General features: G+C 34.6%; 2 protein-coding genes across 5 annotated transcripts; one reads left to right on the top strand and one right to left on the bottom strand.

Annotated features, from left to right (window-relative positions):
• The first annotated feature begins 181 nt into the window (after nucleotides 1-181).
• On the top strand, nucleotides 182-4983 carry LOC144568046 (splicing factor PWI domain-containing protein). Of its 3 annotated transcripts, none has more exons than XM_078318277.1 (13): nucleotides 182-442; nucleotides 643-732; nucleotides 831-953; nucleotides 1107-1274; nucleotides 1404-1493; nucleotides 1623-1699; nucleotides 2042-2086; nucleotides 2230-2274; nucleotides 2410-2751; nucleotides 2947-3006; nucleotides 3084-3299; nucleotides 3840-3944; nucleotides 4065-4983. In XM_078318277.1, the coding sequence occupies exons 1-13, from the start codon at nucleotides 422-424 to the stop codon at nucleotides 4750-4752; spliced, it is 2070 nt and encodes a 689-aa protein (XP_078174403.1). In that variant the 5' UTR covers nucleotides 182-421; the 3' UTR covers nucleotides 4753-4983. The 3 variants fall into 3 exon arrangements, with proteins under 3 accessions (XP_078174403.1, XP_078174401.1, XP_078174404.1); XM_078318275.1 differs by having other exon boundaries at nucleotides 3834-3944; XM_078318278.1 differs by lacking the exon at nucleotides 2947-3006 and having other exon boundaries at nucleotides 3834-3944.
• Nucleotides 4984-12051: 7068 nt separating this feature from the next.
• LOC144568045 (AT-hook motif nuclear-localized protein 15-like) lies at nucleotides 12052-13372 on the bottom strand. Of its 2 annotated transcripts, XM_078318274.1 has the most exons (2): nucleotides 12365-13367; nucleotides 12052-12331 (listed from the first exon to the last, which is right to left on the bottom strand). In XM_078318274.1, exons 1-2 carry the CDS (start codon nucleotides 13208-13210, stop codon nucleotides 12221-12223), a joined length of 957 nt encoding a protein of 318 aa, XP_078174400.1. In that variant the 5' UTR covers nucleotides 13211-13367; the 3' UTR covers nucleotides 12052-12220. The 2 variants fall into 2 exon arrangements, with proteins under 2 accessions (XP_078174400.1, XP_078174399.1); XM_078318273.1 differs by having other exon boundaries at nucleotides 12052-13372.
• Nucleotides 13373-23101: the final 9729 nt, after the last annotated feature.

Genomic DNA, 23101 nt, shown 5'->3' with positions numbered 1-23101 from the left:
AGAATTTCAAAGGCGAATAAGAATTGAATGGAATCCAATAGGTGGACAGACCGATGAGATGGGCTGGGATCGATTTTTTTTTTGTTCAAAGAAGATATGAGAGGTTTTAGATGGGCCCGGGCTAAGCCCGAAAATGAAAATGAAATAGAATGATAATAGTCTTCGTCTCTGTAGTCTAATTGGCAAGTTGAAATTGAGAAACGAAAGTAAACTGAAACAGCATCTTCCTTCTTCCCCAGCCCGATTCTCTACTCTCTAACCCTGACCTGGCCAGCCGCAGAGTCGCTCTCTCTTTCCTTGCCTAGTTACCTAGTTGCCTAGTTGCCTTGCGTTGTGGTGGCATCGTAGCATCTGCTTCTGGGTCTGCCTCTCCTCTGAAACCCTAGATTTCTGACTAGAGGAACGACTGAGTAGACCCAAGATGTCAGGCGGTTTCTTCCGGGTAAGACGCATAGACCTCACTCACTCACATAGATCATAGTCATAGATCGCTCTCTCCTCTCCTTTCTTACTTTTAACTTGCCCTTCTTAACTGATTAATTCATTGTGTTGCCCGTCGGATGTCAGTAAGTTCGGTTGCTTTGTAACTTAAAATTAACCCAAGTGAAGTTTGTGTGAATAATTTATGGATTGAATGAGCAGGGCACCTCTGCGGATCAAGATACTCGCTTCTCCAACAAGCAAGCCAAGCTGCTCAAAACTCAGAAATTCCCTCTGGAGCTCGACCAATTGGTTTCTTTCTTTTAATTTAATTTAATTTAATTAATTAATAAATTACCCCTCCCTCTCTCTCACACACACACGATCTGTCAACACTGTTGGAATTGCAGGTGGACATGAGGAAAGTGCAAATGGAGGTGATGAAACCATGGATTGCCACCCGTGTCACTGAGCTACTTGGCTTTGAAGACGAAGTGCTTATCAACTTCATCTTCGGCCTTCTCGATGCAAAGGTTCTCTTTTCTGCCCCTCTTCAACATGCTTGCTTCACTTTTACTTCCCACTTTGCTTTACTTACTGCAAAATACTGACCTTCTAAACTTCCAAACAAACATGTCATTTTAATTGGTGTGAGACTAATAGAGTCAACTGAATTTGAGATGCAGGAGGTGGATGGCAAGCAGATACAGATACAGCTTACAGGCTTCATGGAGAAGAACACCGCCAAATTCATGCGTGAGCTCTGGGGCCTTCTCCTCAGTGCCCAGCAAAATGCCAGTGGCGTGCCCCAACAGTTTTTAGATGCCAAAGCTGAAGAAATCATCAAGAAAAAGGTCCACTCCCACTCCGCCCCTTTCTCTCATCTTTTAATTCACATTCGCCAACTCATCTTCAGATTTTACTTCTTTTTTAATCATCTGGTAGAAATTAGAATGTAAGTGTGATGTGTGCTTGTTGCGTAGGCGGAGAGTGATAGGATAGTGCAGGAGATCCAGAAGAAACGGGAGAAAGAAGCTAAGGAGCAACAACTACTGGATCAATTGAAGAAAAAGGTATGCATTTCTTGTCCGAGACAGATATCTTTCATCGGTTACCGGTTTTGTTTGTTGTGACATTTCTTGTGTTTCTTCAGATAGATTGCTTCCACCCGATAATCCTTCTTTACCTCAAAACTACTGTAGGATCAGAAACCAATGACCCACAATACCGATGATAACAGAGGTAGCGAATCAAAGCATGGATCAGAATCAAGGGAAAGGTCTGCATTCAAAAACCCTCTTTTTCTCTTTCATTTGTTGTTGTGATATATCTGCATTCAGAGCCTGTGCAAAGCTGGAAATGCTTCTCTCATTTTTGAGGCCACTCCTGATATGTCTTATAAATTTTACACTGTCATCTATGTTTTTGACCAAATGATCTCTGTGAAGTCAGAGATTTGGTGAATTTTTAAGCAATCTGTCCGTTATAGTGTGCTGGTGTGTGCTTCTTTTCTGGTGGGTCTCTGTTGTGCATTACCCAATAGACAAATATGTACCTGTGTTTCTTTGCCCTATAAGCTTCTCCGGCTTCAAACCTAATCAACTATTTTTTTTACCCTTAGGAGATATAGAAAATCTGGATTTGACGATCATTCTCCTTCCAATAGGTAATGTTTTCCAAACTCTTCTGTCCTTTAGAACACAAAAAGAAAAAATAATAGGAAGAAAATAGAAAGTTAATAGTTAAGTGTATTTTTATTTATTATTTTTGGCATATTCCACCAATTGGATAACGGTGGTTTCTTTTCAGGAAGTCTCCTCCAGCAAGTAGATCACGTAGCATCTCACCTCCCAGGTCTGGCACTTGACCAAGCGTGCACTTCCTTTCTTATAATTACGCAGATACCATTACAATTCCTTTGAAGGCTCTTTTATTTTTTGTTCTTTCTGACTGCCGTTACTGATTGACTAGTATGTTGCATTTTTGTAGAAATGATGGTAGGGCAAGGAGCAGATCATTGTCTCCCAAACGTGCTTCTCGGTCACCTCCTCTGCGACGATCCATATCTCCTGTGAGGCGGCGGTATAGATCTCCCAGGCGCTCATCTCCAAGACGGAGGTCTCCTTACTACCCCAGGAGGAGATCGCCGTCCCCATCTAGGCGTAGGAGGTCTCCGCACCCGCGTCGTAGATCTCCAGAGCTTGCACCCAGAAGATCCCCTTCTCCTCCTGCCAGGAGGCGTAGGTCACCATCGCTGCCCGAGCGTAGGCCCCTCTCTCCTTCTCCTGTGCCCCCGCCTCCACCCAGGAGATCCTCTCCTCGTAGAAAGAGGTAAGAAGTCAACAGAATCAATTGCCTTTTTCTGTCTGATACTCTGATTTGAAATTTGCAACTATCATGGAATTTGAAAGAAAGGTTTTCATCTTTGATACATTGGGATATGATTGGTTTCATGTGTGGAACCTGCATAATTTCAAAAATTAAAACAAGAAGGCACTTGAGTTTGATAGTGGATAAAATTTGCAGGAATAGTTCAAGTCCCGATCAAAGTGGTAGTCCTTCCTATCGGTCCAGGGTGAATTCAAGGTGAGCTCTGCAGAATAATGTTTGTATTTGCTTGCATTGTTGTTTATTTGGAAAACTAAGTGTGTTGTTTTTGTTAGGGACATGGAAAGAAGGTCGCCAGATCAGCATATTAATGGGAGAGCAAGGGCTGAACGAGCTTATGCAAAGCGCAAGGGTCCAGACTCGATTGCAGTACTTGTGAGAGATAAAATGTCGAGTCCCCAATCTTCTCCTGAAAACTCACCTGCTCGCCCTACTCGCTCGAAATCGCCTCGCAGATCTGCATACCATGATCCTTCTCCTATTTATAAAAGGTTTCCTTTTTTCTTTTGACCTTAAAATGTTGTATCAAACAGAACCAAATAAATGAACCCTTGAAATAGAATGTTTTTTGAGTGAGTCTATGGTACTATGCATATTACTATTTGTTACCGTGCTATGGCTCTATATTCGAGTTTTCAAATCCTAACAGTCGATCCGAACCGTTCATCTTGTTCTCCATATTAATATGTGTTTGGAGACCAAATTTTACATTTTTTGAAATTTTTTTACTATTTTTTTTTATTTATTGAAAATCACTGTTTTTGGATGGTCCAGAATTTTCAGATCAAGTGATTTTCTAAATATCTAAAAAAATAGTAAAAAAATTTCAAAAAATGTAAAATTTGGTCTCCAAACACATATTAATATGGAGAACAAGATGAACGGTTCGGATCGACGGTTAGGATTTGAAAACTCGAATATAGAGCCGTAGCACGGTAACAACCCATGATATGCATAGTACCATAGACTCGCTCATGTTTTTTTTTGTAATCTATTAAAATAAATCATTTTGATGATTTTGGAAGGCACAGGCTTGAGAACATCTCAGAAAGTCCTGTCAGACATGTTGGGAAACAGTTGCACCCCCGTGATAGCCCTGATGACAGTGTAGAAGAGGAGCCACCTTCTCGTTCTAGGTTAATTTTTTTTGTTCTTGCCAGCTCCTTTTATTTGACGTGCTAACCATGCCTTGACTTAAGTAACTTTGTGTAATACCTGTCTTTACCTTCTTCTTTTTTTCTTACAATGTGTTTCAGAGGGAGGGCTCTGACAAGGAAACACATGTATGGTCCATCAGTCTCGCCTGAAGAAAGAGAATATGTTACCAAACAGAGAGCAAGAGATGCCTTTAGCCCTGATGATATCACCTCTCCTCAGAGGCACCAATCTGACAAACAATCTATAAGAGAGACGTACTATTCCCCGGACAGGATCAAGAAAGAAGCTCAGAGAAAGAAGCATTCTAATGAAAAAAATTATGAATCCGAGGAAGAACTGAAATATGGGCCAGACCCTGATCCTGTGAAACTTGAACTAAAAAGGAGAAGCGACAGTGGTTCAGATGATGATGATGATATGGAGAAGCAAGGGAGATCACGTGACAAAGATAAGAGACGGCACAAGAAGTCCCGGAAGCATAGGAAGTACTCAGATGAGAGCTCGGAATCAGAGTCATCCGAAGAGTCTGAGAAGGAGATGAGGAGGAAAAGGAGAGAGGAGAAGAGACGTCTAAAGAGAGAGGAAAAAAGGCAGCGGCGTGAAGAGAAGCACAGGGAGAAGCACAAATCTGCTGCCACGCCTCTGTCAGACACTGGAATCGATGCTGATATGAGAGACGGATCGGAGGACGAACTGGAGTCAGAAAAACAAAAGAGGCTGGAGATTGAGTTGAAGGAGAGGGCTCTTCAGTCCTTCCGAGCAAAGAAAAGCGCTGCTACGCATTAAGATAGTATGTTGTTTATCCAAAAGAATGCTGGGCAGATGAACAATATCAAGAAAGGAAAAGAAAAGAAAAAAAAAGGTAAGAAACTAAGCACTTCCTCTTTTGATTATTGCACAATTGGTTGCGACCAAGTGTTAGGTACGTGACAACATTTTGCTAGCCTTTTCTGCTTTTAAATGAACAAAAAAAAATCTTGTAGGTCTTCAAATTTGAATGAATTGTTGTATGCATCAGTTTTGTTTTCTTTCTGAGTTGTCTGGTTCTCTTGGTAGGTGGATTTTATTTATATATTCTTGGGTCTAGTACAGAAGGCTGAGTGTGAAGCAAAATAGGTACATGATTTGGGCTTCCCAGTATGGGTTGGCATTTTTGTTTGAATATGCGTATTTTATAGCTGTTGTTCATGAATGATATAATTTCTCATAGAGATGTCAGATGTGAGATGATTAAGCATGCTGCAGATGGAGATTTGGCATGCATCTCGACATGCTGTTACTACTTACCGGTGTTGTAAAAAACATGCGTTTAAGTCAATTAATTGGCTGATTAGTCGGTTGACAGTGACCAAACCATCACGGTTTTTCCTGACTAATCGGTCGATTATTTTTTATTAATCGCATGTCCGTCCGATTAGCACATACTGTTATTAATAACACTGCTACTTGCTATTTTGTACTAACCCATGCTACTTGCTACTTTATGGGTTAGGGTTGATTAACTGCCTTTGTTTTTGCAGATTTTTTTATCCGTAGATGTCAAATCAGCAAATTATTGAAATTCTGTCGTCCTCTATGAGTGAAATATTGTCATTGACAATATTTTGAATTTTGATCTTAGTATAAAAATGACGTTTCATTTTAATATTTCAAGTAACGTTTCTTTTAGGATAAAATGTTTTCTTTAGGTGAAATCGTAGTCAATGACATAAAATAACATTTTGTCCTAAAGTAAATGTTATTTAGAATATATTGAACTAAAAAATGTTTTTGTTTCTGTAATAGAGGTGAAAAAAAATACTGTTAACGACGACATTTTTGCAATCTTGCGAATGTTGATATAATGTCATAAATTAAATTTACTATTTTAAATGCTACAGATTAAAAAATTGGTTCTTTCTGACTTGGGGGATATTTAGTCGTTAGTCATACAAACTAGTACTGGTACCGTAATAACTATGGGCTATGGTTACGATAAGCACTGAGCAATCTAAATCAAAATTCAAATCAGGTGGCTTGCTAGTACTGGCAGTTTGTGCCAGTTTCAACTAATGATACAAATATCGTCCGACAAATCACAGTCGTGAATTCAATTAGACTGGGTCATGTCAATTTCGCTGCCGCCTCTTCTCTACTCTCAAGTCAGCAAATGCATGCATGATGCATTGTATCTATCTCTAAATCTCTCTGCCTCTGGTCAAATACGGTAGCAACTATCAATTGCCATTCCATTCCAGTCCACCTCCAACTTGCACCACCGCTGGGTTCCTACACGCAAACCTAACAATATATCATAAATAAATAAGTTATTTATGTTAGTACATTTAAAGCTGGGACCATGAAGAGGAGACGGATCGATTTTTGTGCAGTTGAGCGTGGTTGGGTTCACTCGCACGTGGGAAATATGCGCTTGTAACGTCCTGCCACGGTGTCACGTCCCCACACTCACGCACGAGGCACCTCTTCCAATCATTAATATTAATTAATAAAATAACACCTCCGCTACCGCTCTTATCATCGAATGCGTATCCTCCGCATTAACTCAAAAGAAAAAATTTTGAGTTAAAAGAATCTCAATCGTCTAATTTTAAACGGAATTAAATCGGCTCTTGTCTATAATATAGGAGTATTTTAATATTAGTGCAGATCTAATTTGTATAAATCTTAAAACAAATCGAACGGTTAAGATTCATTAACTCAAAATTTTTTGAGTTAATGCAGAGGATACGAATTCTCTTATCATCTCGTCTCGTGCCAATAAATAAATAAATCCACTATCTGTTCATGGAAAATGGAAAGGAAGGAAAAAAAGGGTAATTATAATTTCCCCCACCTATCCATCCCTCATTTCATCCCCCAACTAACTTTATATTTTAACTATAACTATAACTACTATTTCTAACAACATTTTATTTCTTTCCTCTTTCTCCATTTCTCTTCCACCTCCATTTTTCTCTTTCACCTCCATCTTCTTCTCCCACCTCCGCCTCCGCCTGCCACCTCCCTCTCCCACCTCCGCCTCCCACTTCCCTCTCTCACCTCCGCCTCCTACACCTCACCTCACCTCCGCCTCTACCTCCCTCTCCCACCTCCACATCCCACCTCCTCCTCCGCCTCCGTTTTTCCTTTGATAAGCTCCCATCCCTCTCCCACCTCGAAATGGCAAATACAATAAGCTCCCTCCCTCTTACACTTTCGCCTCAGTTTTTTCCCTCTATGCCTGCTACTCCTGCTCCAGCGAACGTTCTGTCGGAGATCATCCGTCACTCCATCCCAATCAAGCACGCCTCTGCCAGGAATGAATACTTCAACGTATATGAATGAATACTTCATTGTGTATGAATGAATACTTCAATGTGTATGAATGAATACTAGAGCACGTCTCTACCGAGTCAAATCCGTCACTGTCGATCGTATCAAAATAATTTTGTATATGTATATGCAATTAATCTTTTTCATGTTTATGTTCCCCTTGCTCATGAAGTAGCGAGTTTTGCAAAGAACAAAGCTTTATTAATGGTGAATTAGGCCACTGCGTATTAAATAAATGACATAAAAACAAAATTTTGAAAAAAAAATAGAGATATATGAATGAATATTTGATGTCTTAGATATGAATACTTCAATGTGTATAAATGAATACTTAATATCTTATGTATGAATACTTGCGTGACAAGATATTAATACTTGTGCAACAGACAACTCGAAAGTATGTCATCATGGATCTCATTTGAAAGATAAAATTGTGTAGAAAACGTTTGTGGTTTTAGATTTGCAAAATTCTTCCCAGATCGTCAGAAATATTGGTTAAATTGAACGGAGAAAAAAAAACCCACTTCTAAAAACATGTAAAAAATGGATGAGTGATGTATCCAGTTTTTATATTTACACTTACACGATGAGGATTAATACTTTCTCGATAAGAGATGAATACTTGTGCAATGGACAACTCGAAAGTATGTCATCATAGATCTCATTTGAAAGATAAAATTGTGTAGAAAACGTTCGTGGTTTTAGATTTGCAAAATTCCTCATAGATCGTCAGAAATATTGGTTATATTGAACGGAGAAAAAAAACCATCTCTAAAAACGTGTAAAAGATGGATGAGTGATGTGTCCAGTTTCTATATTTGCACTTGCACGACAATGATGAATATTTTCTCGATAAGGATGAATACTTGTACAACGGACAACTCGAAAGTATATCATCATGGATCTCATTTTAAAGATAAAATTATGTCAAAAACATTTGTGATTTTAGATTTGCAAAATTCCTCACCGATTGTCAGAAATATTGATTAGATTGAACGAAGAAAAAAAAATCTCACCTCTAAAAACGTGTCCAGTTTTTTTTTAAAAATACTTGATATATTAGGTATGAATACTTGATGTGTTATAGATGAATACTTGATGCATTATAGATTAATACTTGCGCACGCTAGTTGTAAAATCTTTCAAATATTATGTGGTCCCCAAATAGTAAGTGGTCCCCCTAGGTAGTTAGTAGTTATTGAAGTAGTTAATGATCGGGGGATGAAATGGGAGATTGTTACGGGGATAGCTAGATGCTCCAAAAAAAAACACTATTTACTGTATATATATGTTCCGATATAACAAATGCACAACCTTTTGTTCAATCAGTCGAATGATGATCATCATCATATATAGATTTTTTTTTTTTGGTAAAAGTGGAAATATTCCACCAGTTTCATTGCGAAACTACAAAGTATATACAAAATTAGTGCAAAGCACCGAATATAGACCCAACTAGTGGAACCTCAACCACTAGGAACTACTATCCACAAAACACAAATCATAAGAACATAAAAGGCCCTAAGATACAAAATTAACATAAGAGCAAAAAATCACAAGAAAATCCACTAAATGTCACTAATAGCACTAATATCACTAATATCACTCAGAAGGGACGATCCTTCGAAACCAAGAGAAGGGTCCACGTCTGAATCCAATCGAGGACTGGATCTGTCCTGTGAGTCTGGGTCTGGTAGAACTATCATAGTACTTGTCTGAGGCAAAGAAGAAACATCAAAAGGTAAAATTAATGATAACTTGAAATAAGAATTATCTAAACGCGCTTTACACCAATATGATGTCATAGCAATAATAGAAGATGCTACATAACTAATAGATGGTACTTGGGTATTTTGGAAACAAATTTTATTTCTAGTTAACCAAACAATCCACAAAGTAGCTGCCCTAATCAATTCAACCAATAATGCATCCTTTAATGGTATCCAATACTCAAAATTCTATAGATCAGATACATGCGTGCAATTATAAACAAAATTATTATGATTATCAATCCAAGACCACAAAGTAGAAATAAAATGACAAGTAACAAATAGATGATCTACAGTCTCCGGGGCACCACAAAATACACAATCTACATTGCCTTGCCAATCTCTAGTTAGTAAATTGCATTTAGTAAGAATTTTATCCTGCCGAAGCAATCAAACAAAAACTTTGATCTTAAGAGAAATCTTTGCTTTCCAGATATTATTAAAAATATTATTAGGAATACCCCTACATATATAGATTATTAGGTTGCCTTTAACTGTTATAAATTTATAAAACTTCGTAGATGTATATAACTTGAGAATTAACTGCATGCTTTGTGGACTTGGTCTAGAATACAAAATTAAGTCATTCTCTGTAAATTAAACTTATCTATCTTGAATTGAACGGGAAAACATGCATGCATACGTTAAGGATCAATATATTAAAAATGTATATGAATACAAATATGAATATATATGTATATGAACACGATAGGGCCTGACTTCGCCTACCTATTTCAAACTTTAGTTTATTGATATCGTCAAAAAGCTACGATAGCCCAAGTCAAAAAGGACTTTAATTTATTGGTAGCGTCAGTACGCCACCTCCTACCTATTTCAAACTTCAAAAGAGGATTTTTTTTTTTTTGCCCCTTCAACTAACCATTAAATCCAAAATGCATCCATCATCATATTCATTGATCGGGTTTCTCTCTGCATTTGTCGCGGCATGAGTTGACTGTTACATATTAAAATATTAACATGTAGGAGCTGATACCAAAAAAAATATAGAAAATGGAAAATATCAAAAAGAAATCTGAATTCTTGTATTATAATACCCTTATCCCAACATATATATCGCACGATTTAAGTACTATATAGAGAGAGATGAAGCAGCTCATCGGCCAAATTAAAGGTACTTGAAAAACATATATATATCCAATCAAATATCGGGCTTTCACTTTCACGCACCTAATGGTGTTTGTTACCAGAACTAATTAATTGATGGATGCTGGCCTTCTACTGGCACTGGCACTGGCACTGGCACAGCTCTCTAATTACTTTAATTATTTGCCAATTTTCAATTATGAATTTTTAGAGAGCTTGTAATTAATTCGTCCAATTTTTGAATTACATAAAGAGGATATCCGCAAGAAGCACCCCAGGATATATGGCAGGATTATCAATTTTACTCTTTTTCATAATAGCACTGTTAAAATAAAATAATTAATCTATAATCTATAAAGATGAATTTAATCTTTTAGCCTCTATGTTATCTTATCTTCTCTGTAAAAATTAAGAAATTTGTAATTAATGGAAGTGAGACATGAGTTGCAATGACAAGGAAAAGATCTTTGATAAGCATATATAGTTCTGTTATTTCTTTTATTTTTCTTTCTAGGAATTCCAATGCAACTAATTTCTTATTTTATATTGTACAAGCATTGTTTCGGAAATTTTTTTTTTTTTTCTATCAAGAATTTTTTAATATTTTTTTTTCTAGTTTTTCGTTTAAATAAATAAAAGCTTCTCTTTCTGAATCAAAGGCCTGGGAACCAACCTAGTACAAAATTATTTGGAGGCATTGGCTTAATTAGGCAGCATGCATGTAATTAGAGTAGAACTAGGGTGTTCTTAAGCTCACCAAGCTTCTTGGTGAACTCAAGTGTAAAACTCGTCAATGATGAATCTGAACTGTTGAAATCCGCATATCTTACGAGTGATGCGTCTACATGTGAAAATTTTAAACATTCGAATTAATTTAGTATAATGTGAAGCAGTCAAAAAATAAATACATTAAAATTAATTTATTATTCTTCTAATTTTGATCAATTGACTTTATACTAAATTAATTCGAATGTTTAAAAATTTCACATGCAAACACATAACTCGTAAGATAGACAGGTTTCAACGATTCAGATTCATCATTTGAAGTCGATTTGACAGATTTTAAATTTGAATTCATCAAAAAATTTGGCAAACTTGAGAACACCCCAATTCTACTCATGTAATTATGGATACATTGGTGACAGGAATACATGATATGAGATCATATTTTAATTAATGTAAGGACTGGAAGCATCTAGGAAAGCCATATAGCAGGAGAGCAATCAAAATCATATCAAATCAAATCAAATCAGATATTAGCTAGGGCCAGATTAAAGATGGCATTAATTGGTTTCTACTATGGCTTCACTATTTACAAATAGAACCCGGAGAACAAGCAGTCAATCACATATCCAACTTGATTCCCTTCTGGGTCCCAGTCTCAAGTTAGAAAGCTCCCTCACTAACTACAACTATCTCCTTCCAACTTCAACATATAATGTATCTACTAACCTAGAAAAAATGCAATCAAATGAAAAAAATTAAGAACATAATATATATTAATTTTCTTTAGCAATATATATATATATATATATATATATATTCTCTTGGAGCGAGTATGCAATTTGATGCGCTCATCGTGCAGTGCAACAAAAGGAAAAAAAAATCAGAATTACATCAACTGGACATGCACATATTGGAAAGTGTTATGTACCAGAAATTGTTATATTTATATCAGAGAAACAAAAATTAGCCTTATCCGACAACCAGCGCAATTAATCAATAAAATTAAAATTAAAGTCAGAAGATTATATCAAGCAGGAACTGAGGAAAGCATTAATTTAACTATATATGCAAAAAACGGCGAGAGCTTCTACAAGAAAGTGTTGCAGGTCCATAGAAAATTATAGAAAGCCAATGCCTAATTAAAATAATTAATTAAAGAAGCAACATGCATGCATGCAGTACCGGACTAATTAATTAACTAATTGAACTATAACATGAAACATGATCACATAATTAACATACATATATCTCTCTCTCTCTACAAATTAAGAAAAGCAAAAGTGGTGCAACCCTAAATTTAGCAGATCAATCGACCTAACTAGCAATAACAGATAATGGTAGTGCTAGTAGGCCGTCGGCTTTGCCCAGACACCAAACGCCTCATGCGGCAACTGCCCGTTTTGCATCAGACTCTGTTGTTGCATATTATAGGCAGCTGCCACTGCCGAATTATTCTGCCCGCCGCCTGAAACCAGCACTGCATTAACATTCGCATTCGCATCCTGATTTGTTTCGCCGCCCACGTTGCCATCCGACCCGTTCTGAGGTACTTTCATACCTTTTGTATTATCCTGCAGCTGTGGCCCCGCATCAGTTTCATCCTCTGCCAGTGGCAACATCTCATATGTTGCATTAGAGTATGTGGCTGCGATAACCATCACCGGTCCAGACGCAATCAGTTCCCCCACAACACTTCCCCCCATTACTTGACCCTGCCCGCCACTAAGGTATACTGTCAGTCCCGTGGCAGCTGGCGGCGATGGTGCTGGCAAAAACGCGCCTGAAAGAGACAAGATTTCAAATCGACCATGGAGGCCGATGACAGCAGAGCCAGAAGGCGCTGCTGGCTGCCGCAGCGTAACGTTGGTCACAGCACCAGTGCCGCTCAACACTGACACGCCACGCTGACGGCGCCTTGAGAAACCTGCGATGGCTGCCATTATGTCGGAGCCGCTGGCGATCTCGAGGACATGAGAGCGGAGAGCGTTGGGGCTCTCACGGGTGACAATGATCGGCGGTTTGGGTTTGTTCTTGGATCCGGGAGGGCGTCCGCGGGGACGACGTCCGGAGGAAGTGCCGCCACCGCCAGATGAGGCGGGATCTGATGCGGCAGCGGCGGATGGAGAGTGGTCGTCGTCGTTGCTGCCGCTGCTGTTGGGAGAGGAGGGCATGTTGTCCTGTTGCAAGTCGAGGCGGTTCGCGCTCAGATGAGAGAGCTGATGCTGATGCTGGTGCAGGTGCAGAGACGACGGCGACATAGCCGCGGAGGTGGAATTGATGATGTGATTGGCTGCGTTCTCAGCCCACCACCTATGACTATGACTATGAGCCATCTCTCGATCTCTCTGTTTCTCTCTCAAATATAAAGACTAAAGAGAGGTTTGTAATAGACTATCAGTATCAGTATATTTATGTATGTTTCTATTTTTGGGGGGGGAAGACTGAAGAAGCGGAAATGGAAATATAAGAAAGGAGGGATTCGGGAAGAAGGGAAAATAGTGAGTAGAAGGTAAGGCTAAAGGCTGGTTCAACCAAATAAGGTAAAGAGACTTTGCTCAAAAAAAAAATAAAAAAAATAAAGAGGTAATAGTAAGAGACAAATTCAATTGGGGAACAGGGAGGTGCCTGTCGGTTCTTTTTTTTTTTTTTTTGGAACAGTACTGACACCGGTGCATCGCACAAATCTAACGCATCGAATATTTATTGGTTTTAAATTTTAATTGGAAAATAGATACAGACACAAATATTAACATAAATATAAATAATTATATTTGTATTCAGATTTTTTTTAAAGTTAACTTTTTTTATAAATTCATATATCACTTTAATTTTAAACTTTAAAATGGAATATAGATTTTTATTGTATCCGAATTTATATCTGATAATAAAAAGCGATGACAGGTGCACCCCTAATAAATTTGTAATAATACCCGAAAAATTTCGTATTCGGAATCCATTTACACCCTAATAAATTTGAATAATACGCAGGTGAATGTATTGTCAGGGGATAGGGGTGTCAATCATACCTTTTAGCTATTTATCCAATTCGTACCGTATTCAATAAGGCGAGGATGAATAAGATTTTATTTTCGTTACCTTATTGTGTATGGATATGAGTGATGAAATTTTTTTTTATTACCTAAACGAGTAAGGGTACGGGTAAGGACTATTTCTTACCCGTTACTCAATAGGATAATTATATAAAATATGATAATATTATAATATTTGAGCAATAATTAGTGAGTACTTTTGTTATTTAGTGTATTGTTTTTGTTGTAATTAAAATATTATTTTTATTTGTATGTATTATTTTTTAATTAAATAATTAAATTTGTCGGAAGATATATTTTTGTTTTTAGATTCTCTTGTTTTATAAAAAAATATACAGTTTAGTTGAAATTGAATGTATATTTTTTTTTTATAAGTAATATCATTGCATATGCGCGAAATAAATGAGTTTTGATGTTCTATTCGTAAAATATAATAAAACTAATTATTATAGTAGTATTATTCGTTATTCATCCGCTACCGTTTCGTTACCCAATAATTTTAATGGGTAAGGGTAGGATAAAATCAAATCTTAATGGGTAATGGTAGGATATAGATAGAGTCATTCTTAGTGGGCATGAATATGAAAATACTTCCATCCTATCCGTGTTGTACCCATTGACACCCTTAGGCTTGAGTAATTAAGTTTGACTTTGACCGTGCATTAAATAAAATATCTTATATTTGAGTAGAACTAGGGTGTTCTTAAGTTCATCAAGTCTCTTGATAAACTCAAGTCTAAAACCCGTCAAATCGGCTTCAAATACAAATCCAAACCATTCAAATCCATCTATCTTACGAGTGATGCGTCTACATGTGAAAATTTTAAACATTCAAATTAATTTAGTATAAAGTCAATCGGTCAAAATTAGAAGGTTAATAATCAATTTTAATGTATTCATTTTTTGAACGTTTTTTGACAGTTTGATTTTATACTAAATTAATTCGAATGTTTAAAATTTCCATACGTAGATGCATCACTCATGAGCAGGCGGATTTCAACGATTCCAATTCGTCATTTAAAATCAATTTGACGAGTTTTAAAATTGAGTTCACCAAGTGAACTTAAGAACACCCTAGTTGTACTCCTTATAATTACCGCCAAACATTAAATTAGTTGTTTGTTACTATGTTTTGTTAGTTTGTCTTCGCCTCTGTATTTTTTTCCACAATCGCGTTCCACTATGTATTATGCTCAACATTAAATCCCGAATTTTTTTTATAAACCATAAATAATTAAATGAATTTTATGGAACCAATACGATGACTTTTTTTTTTTAAAAAACCATAAGGACCGTGGAGTTCCCACAGTCTCACAATTCTCCAGACCGTGGGGTTCCCACGGTCTCTATTTTTTTTTTTTTTTTTTTCAGTTTTTCCAATTATCTGCCGCAAGAGATCTGTAGCAAAAATAAAAATAAAAAAATAGAGACCGTGGTTCCCATGGTCTGCCTATATTTTCAAAAAACAATAGCAATTATATAATATATATGATTAAAAAATAGCAAAAAACTAAAGACCTCTTTATTGTCTGTTGTGGTAATAGAGTAAAAAAATAGTTACATTAAAGACCTCTTTATTGTCTGTTAGCTATTAGAGTAGACCGTGGGGTTCCAATCATTTTTTGCTATTTTTTAATTTGTTACATTAACATGTCAAATATATAATATATATGAATGATATGAAATGAAAAGAGAAACATGGTGTTTTCCCCAAAAAAAAAAAAAAATTCACAATCAATCGTCCACCATTTTCAATTTTACAATCTAAAATATGATCATAATTGAAAAAATAAATTTATTACAATATTTAGATGAAAGCTACCAACACAATGCAGAGGCCGATCTGTAAAAATACAATATTTTAATAAAGCTTGGTTTTTAGCTGAAAAAAAAGTGAAAATAGTGGAGAAGAAGAAATCAATTGTTTGTTGGAGGAAGGAAGAAGATGGATATTTATATTTAAAAAAATTAAATTATATGTCAGTCTCCAATTAAAATTCTCAAGCCAATAATAACACTTGTTCAATCAAACTAGTAATAATTATTTCTTTAGAAAAATTAAAAAATTGACATTATTAAAATTATTTAAAAAAACAATAGCAAAAAATGGTTGAAATAGGAAAAAAATACAGAGATATGGAAACTGTGAGGTTGGTCCGGTCTGGGAAAAAAAAGAGCAGGAAGGGATCTTCTGTGGCGGTAGATGAAAAAAAAAGAAAAAAGAAAAAGGTAAGACCGTATGGTCCTTACGGTCTGAAAAAAATATAATTTTGGAGACCGTAAGGACCATACGATCCTTAAGATTTTTCAAAAAAATAAAATAATCATAGTATCGTAAATTTGATTTAATTATTTATGATTTATAAAAAAAATTCTTAAATCCCCCCTCTCTCAAATATTTGGGCTACTTTGGGATTGAGGAGCGTGGCAGCGGTGCGGATGTAACGTGCGCATCAAGCTAGCAAACCACTCTATGCTCCTGGAATGCCACCTCGTACCAATTCATCACTGTTCATTTTCAAAATTGTTCATCCTACTTTCTTAGGGGTGGCGCAAGGAGTTCAATTAAATTGTGCACCGAGAGCATCAAAGTGAATTTTTGTATAAGTGGGGTCCAGTGGAACCCTCAGTGTCTCGAGTCCCGACAAAATATCAAGTACCAACGTCAAAAATATTTATTTATTAATTAATTTATTTTTCCTTTTTCTCACAAATAAATTACTTATTGTACTCTCGTTGCATCTCATTTTATTTTACTCGGTGTTTTAATATTTGGTTCTTATTCGGTATTCAGAAAGTCACTGATTACCGAATATATAGTATGTGATCGAATATTCGGATTTTCAAATAAAAAATCATAGACATTAACTCTAATAAACATAGATAAACATTACAAATAAACATAAATAAAACATAACACAAGTTAGAACAAGTTAACAACTCTCAGTACAAATTACAAAACTACAAATAAGGATAAATAAAATTATAATTTATTCGGTTCTTATCCGGTTCTTATTATCTATTCGGAAATATTCGATTCTTATTCGGATTCTTATTTTCTATTCAGAAATATTCGGTTCTTATTCGGATTCTTATTCTCTATTCGAAAATATTCGACCAAATAGATAATATGCGGAAAAATATATTCGATCAAATATTCGAAACCGAATATTGGACCAAATACTCATTTCCTATTCGGTTTCCAACCGAATACGAATATTCGGCCGAAACTTACTCTTCTAGATCCGGTTAAGATAATTTTGGAGAAAATTTCACATATACCTCTCAAAAACTTTGAAATTAAGTATTTTTCTCTCTAGAATTCATAATATCATATTTATTCTTCTAAATTTAAAAAATTTACAAATTTAACCAATTTATTAACTTTTTTGTTTCAACTCATTTTAAATTTATAAATGGGTCATTTATAAATTTAAAATGAGTTGAAATAGAAAAATCAATTAGTTAGAAAAATTTGTGAGTTTATGAAATTTAAAAGAGTAAATTATTATGAATTTTAGAGAAAAAAAATACATAATTTCAATATTTTTGAGGAATATACATGATTTTTTGTTGTTTACGAGTTGTAATAATACTCGGTTTCAACTTTCAAGTAGTGTCTCGCAATATTGAAAAAATAAGAAAGATATTTTTTATTGTTTACCAGTTTTAAAGATATCATATAAATTACATAAAAGTGCTAATAGAAGATTAAATACAACTTGAAAAAAAATACAAAAATTAGTAGTAGAAGATGAAATACAGCGAATTTGAAAGACAATCAGTACAACGTGAAAGACAATTAAAAAAAAAGATCCTGATAATTGTTCCCCCACTCCCATGGGATCGAATCTCTTGTCCCCAGAGTCACTGTTAGTGGGTCCCCTAAACCCGGCCCCACCCACCCTAAACCCGACCCCACCCCACAGTGACTGAGGGGGCAGGATTTTCCTGCACCCCGGGGGGCAGGTGATCTGCTTCCCACTCCCATCCCCCCCACTATCCCTCAATTTTATTTGCTCAATCTCCTCCACATTTTTCATGATCTATAAGTAATTTTGCGAATCTAAAACCACGAACGTCTTCTACGCAATTTTATCTTTCAAATGAGATCCATGATGACATACTTTCGAGCTCGTCGTCACACGAGTATTTATACTTCATCATTTAAATATTTATACATAGTATTTTTCACATATGACACTATTAACATTTAAAAGTATTAATATCAAGTATTACAAGTATTTATACCTATGAACTAAAGTATTTATATCTATGTGGTCAACTACTTTTGTTAGAGAAGGGTTGATGCAGGGACGATTGGGAAAGGTTGATGCGGAGATGCGGGGTCCACGATTGGAGATAAGTACTTACAAGTATAGGTATAAATACTTGCACGACGAGGTATAAATACTTGTGTGATGATGAGCCCGAAAGTATGTCATCATAGATCTCATTTGAAAGATAAAATTGCGTATAATAAGTTCGTGATTTTAGATTCGCAAAATTCCTCATAGATCGTGAGAAATGTGAACGATATTGAAAAAGGAAAAAAAAAACTCACCTCTAAAAACGTGTATAATTCTTCTCCCCATGTAGTTTGAGTAGTTTTCCTTTATATTCATATCAAGTTAGACATGCAAGTATTAATTTATTATCTTTCAAGTATTTATATCTATGAATTTAATTAAACTTGGGAGACCACAGTGTTTTAAATAAATTTAATTAAACTAGTTAGTTAAGTTAGTTTATGAAAGTTAAAATTTGTTAAAGAGATGGAGGATGATGGGGGGATGGAAGTGGGAGATTTCATATAATTATTCAAAAAAAAAAAATGCAAGTACCGTGACAAATAATTATTTTGATTTTTTTAAGTATATAAAACCGAACAATATCCGGTTCCTTGAGTTAGAATTAAATTTTTTTTTTTTAAGTTTATTCTGTCTCTTGATAAGCTTATAAAAAAACATCGGCTTGATTTTAATTAAACGACAGATTCAAAATGTTGAAATAAATTTACTTTATAGGGATGTACACACATATCAAATTTTTTTATTTAGTTAGTATAAAGTCTGATAAAAAATAACGAAAAAAACATATTAAAATAGAAATCAATTTTGTTGACTACTTTAATTTTATATTGATTTAATTCAAAAATTAAAAATACGTAATTTTGAGATTTTTGAGGAATATATATGAAATTCCCCTTTTTTATTGTTTATGAGTTGTAATAAATATTCAGTTTCAAGCAGCGTCTCATAATATCAAAAAATAAGAAAGATATTTTTTATGGTTTACAATTTTTAAAAATATCATAAATTATATAAAAATACTAGTAGAAGATGAAAAACAATTTGAAAACGATAAAAAAAATAAGTAGTAGAAAATGAAATACAACTAAAAGAAGGTGAATTACAGCTAGAAGAACATGAAAGACAATTATCACAAGATGAATGATAACTAGAAAAAGATATACAAGTACTGTGATCAAGGTTCTAAATAGCGCGCTATAGCGCCATTATAGCGTTTTCGGACCATAAAAGCTATGGCGCTGTTTGAGCATAGCGCTGTTTTTTTAGGCAGTCCGCTATGACGCGATAAACGCTATTTAAACCTTTTGACCGTGATAAATAACTATTTTGATTTTTTGCGTACAAAAAGCTAAACAATGTCCGGGTTCCTTAAGTTAGAATTAAAGTTTTTTTAAGTTTATCCGGTCTCTTGGTAAGCTTAATTTAAGAAAAAAATATCGGATTAATTTTAATTAAATGATTGATTCAAACTGTTAAAATTAATTTAATTTATGAAAAATGTGCACACATATTAATTTTTTTAATTTAATTAGTATAAAGTCAAGCAATAAAAAATAATAAAAATATAAACCAATTTTTTACCACTTTTTTATATTTATTTAGTTCAAAAATTAAAAAAAATTGACATGTAAATATAAGACTCATTCGTGAAGTACATCGATTTCAAATTTGTCATTTAAAGTCAATTCGATAGATTTTGAAATTAAGGTCACTAAAAGACTGGTGAACTTAAGAAGACTGTCATTCTACTCGGTTTTCTTATATATTTTCAATTTGTTTATGGTACACACTTTTCTGCTACAAATCAAAGTAAAGGAATATGACATTGCTATATATTTCATAATTTATTTATTTTTTTGTTAAGAGGAATCGTGATAATTACTATATTATATAACATACAAACTAATATTACTCATTTTTTCAAATAATATTTTCCGAATTTTACAAACAACATTGAATGAAATACAATTCATCACGGCTTAACCATGAAGAAACAAAAAAGAAGAGCAAGGAGTAGCAACAGCAACTTTATATGCTTTCGGTTCTATGACTAAAACCTCTTCCGACGATATAATTATATGGAGAACAAATTAATTGCATTAGGCCCAGAGATAACCAAATATATATACAATTTGAGTGTTGTGTATCGTGTGAGTATACCAATTAGACATGTGGCCAAATTAAAGAGACCCAAATATAATTAAGACATGGTAGAGACTAGAGAGGATGCACCACTTAATTTGCTTCTTTACACACGGATGGATCACCAACCTTGTTGCTTTTTTATGGACAAAATTCAAAGGAGAAGAAAAAAAGGGAAAGGAAGTGATACCAACTCTATAACCAACCAAAGAACACGCACCATACATATGAAACTAGGTTTTTCTCTCCTCTCCAATGTTACCACAAACTGGAGGAAACCAAGATGCCATAAAATGACCAAAACCACATCATTTGTCGGAGAACACCATGTTCAAAATAGTTGAGATATTTTATCATACCAGACTAAAAATTAAAAAAAATCTGTAATTTTGATTAATTCAACAATGCAAAAATAAAAAAATAAAAAATAGCCAAATAGGGCAAGGAACAAGGATGTAAGGAGGTTGGAAGTGGGAACCATCCAAAATTGACCAAAAATAGTATGGGGATTTGATGGCGTGTAGTGGACTTTAGATGCTTTGATTGATGCCCGCACTATTTATTATAAAAAAATAAACTATTTATTTCATTGATTTAGACAGCCAAGTTGACATCCTGATCAATGAACCTCCCCAGCTTTTTTTTTCTTTTAAAATTATAATTATAGTTCATTTTCAAGTAATGGTGTTGTAAATTTGTAATCGAGTGCGACTCTATTGATTGGATAGGTATAAAATATATATATATCGTTTACCAACTTCTGTATTCAATGGAATTGAACTTCTTGGTCCACACAGTTCCTTTCGCGGTTTTTGTGGCTCCCATTTTCCTAATTTCATTTCAACACGTACGCTAAAAAATGTTATATGCATGCCGAAATTTAAAAGCAATTGGCAGATCTATCGCATGCGTATTGCTGATTTTTGCATTTTTTTTTTTTTTAAACTCATTTTCTTAATTTTTAGACAATAAGTGATGGGATGACCCGGCCACCCTTTTTATTTATGGTGTGAGACAAAGGAAATAAAAGAAGAGGAATAAAAAAGAAAAGATAAAATGATCCATTAAAAAGGAAGAATAGACAATAAAAGTGAAGTAAAAGGAATAGAAAAGCGGAGGTCGTGTCAGGTTGTGTATTGTGGGAGCAAGAAGGCAGACACATCTTAAAAGCTATCATGTCATCATTTATTTGTTCAGCCACATGACACGTGTAAATTGAGATATACCATGTGCACAATAAAGATTTCTTATTCATTAATTGACATAAAAAAAAAGAATATTGCATGTATAAATTTTATTTAAATTTTTTTATTTAATATATTTAAAAGAATATTGCATGTATAAATGGGGTTGTATGAAAACGGCCCACTTGAAGAGACCCAAGTCGGACCGGGCCCAAATCCCGGCCCAATAGATGTATACCCTTTTCTTTTACAAATGGCAAAATTTCTACGGTTTAATTAATCTTTTCATACTTTACAAAGCATACGCCTGTACACACACATCTGCTATGGGGTCAGTGAATATTATTTCATTATTTGTATACATTATTTTGTTTTATTTTTATGTTACTTAACAAGACAGATCACTAGATCAGGGATATTTCCTACCAGTGGACTCTTTCTGGTAAGATTTTAATGGAACGAACAACTTAGGGTGAAAATCAAGACATGCAATAGTTCCCCCTATTTGCAATATCTGAGTAAATTACAACCTACTTGTGAGGAAAATTGCAATGACCAATAAAATATAGTGCATATCAGCATATGAGCATTGTACGCATGAAGAAGCTTATGTTGTTAGTAGCTAATATAACCATGTGAATCTTTAATCATTCTAAAAACAAAAGACTCATCAAATTTTTCACATGCTACTTAAACATATATACTCTATAATATCTCCACCAAAATCTACCACCAAGCAAATTAATAACTACATTGGATAACAAAAATCAACTAGTAGTGGATGAATGAAACCCTATCATGGCAATTAGTCTTCCATCGGGTTTTGTTTCTGTTTGGGTATAGGAGACGGTGACCTTTCGCTTTGGAAGTGTGAGAGTAGCATCCTCTTTGAAAGCGGATGGAAATGCTCTGCTCTAGTTCCTTACTGGCTTCTATCTTCTTTCTGGCCTTACCAACCTTCAACCTGTCACACATTTTACAGATTTGCCATTATTATCAAGAACAAAAAGGTTTTAATATCCAGAATATATTTGTATTCTATCTCTATTCCTTTAATATTCAATCCATACTATAGGTATATCAACAAACCTGTTTCTGAAGTGATCCGCCTGTCTCTTAGCCTTCACCTTAGAAATTTTTGGAATGGCTTCAAGTGCCTTCTTCGTGCTCATTCGATCGTACCTCTGTGGCCTTTTTCTAATAACTAAATTTTTAAGATTCAATATCAAAATAAAAACGTTAGATTTGATCTATATTATTTTCTCTACAATTACATAAAAAAAATTATATTTTTTGTTTTTATGCGAATCAAATAAATTGAAAAGTCAACATTCAAAAATTATCTACATAAGTGTATTTTTGCAAATTCTTGATAACAATTAAAACTAAGTTGAAATATCATAATTTTTTATATGTACATAGAGAAAATAATGTAGATCATATTTATAATAATAATTCTAATATTAATAAAATAATAATGATGATAATAATAAGAATATTAATAAGTTAAAAGCAATAAAAATACAACAACAAAA

This window comes from Carex rostrata, chromosome 17, assembly GCF_964058835.1.
Source record: "Carex rostrata chromosome 17, lpCarRost1.2, whole genome shotgun sequence".
NCBI lineage: Eukaryota > Viridiplantae > Streptophyta > Magnoliopsida > Poales > Cyperaceae > Carex > Carex rostrata.
The sequence above is the reverse complement of the archived record's forward strand: the minus strand, read 5'-3'. Positions and strand labels throughout refer to the sequence as shown.

Bases quoted from the DNA above. Each gene is read 5' to 3' on its own strand.
- LOC144568046 (XM_078318275.1), top strand. From the start codon at position 422: ATGTCAGGCGGTTTCTTCCGG. The intron at 1,700-2,041 runs GTCTGCATTCAA...TTTTACCCTTAG, and splicing joins GGATCAGAATCAAGGGAAAG to GAGATATAGAAAATCTGGAT. The intron at 2,752-2,946 runs GTAAGAAGTCAA...TAAAATTTGCAG, and splicing joins TCCTCTCCTCGTAGAAAGAG to GAATAGTTCAAGTCCCGATC.
- LOC144568045 (XM_078318273.1), bottom strand. From the start codon at position 13,210: ATGGCTCATAGTCATAGTCATAGGTGGTGGGCTGAGAACGCAGCCAAT.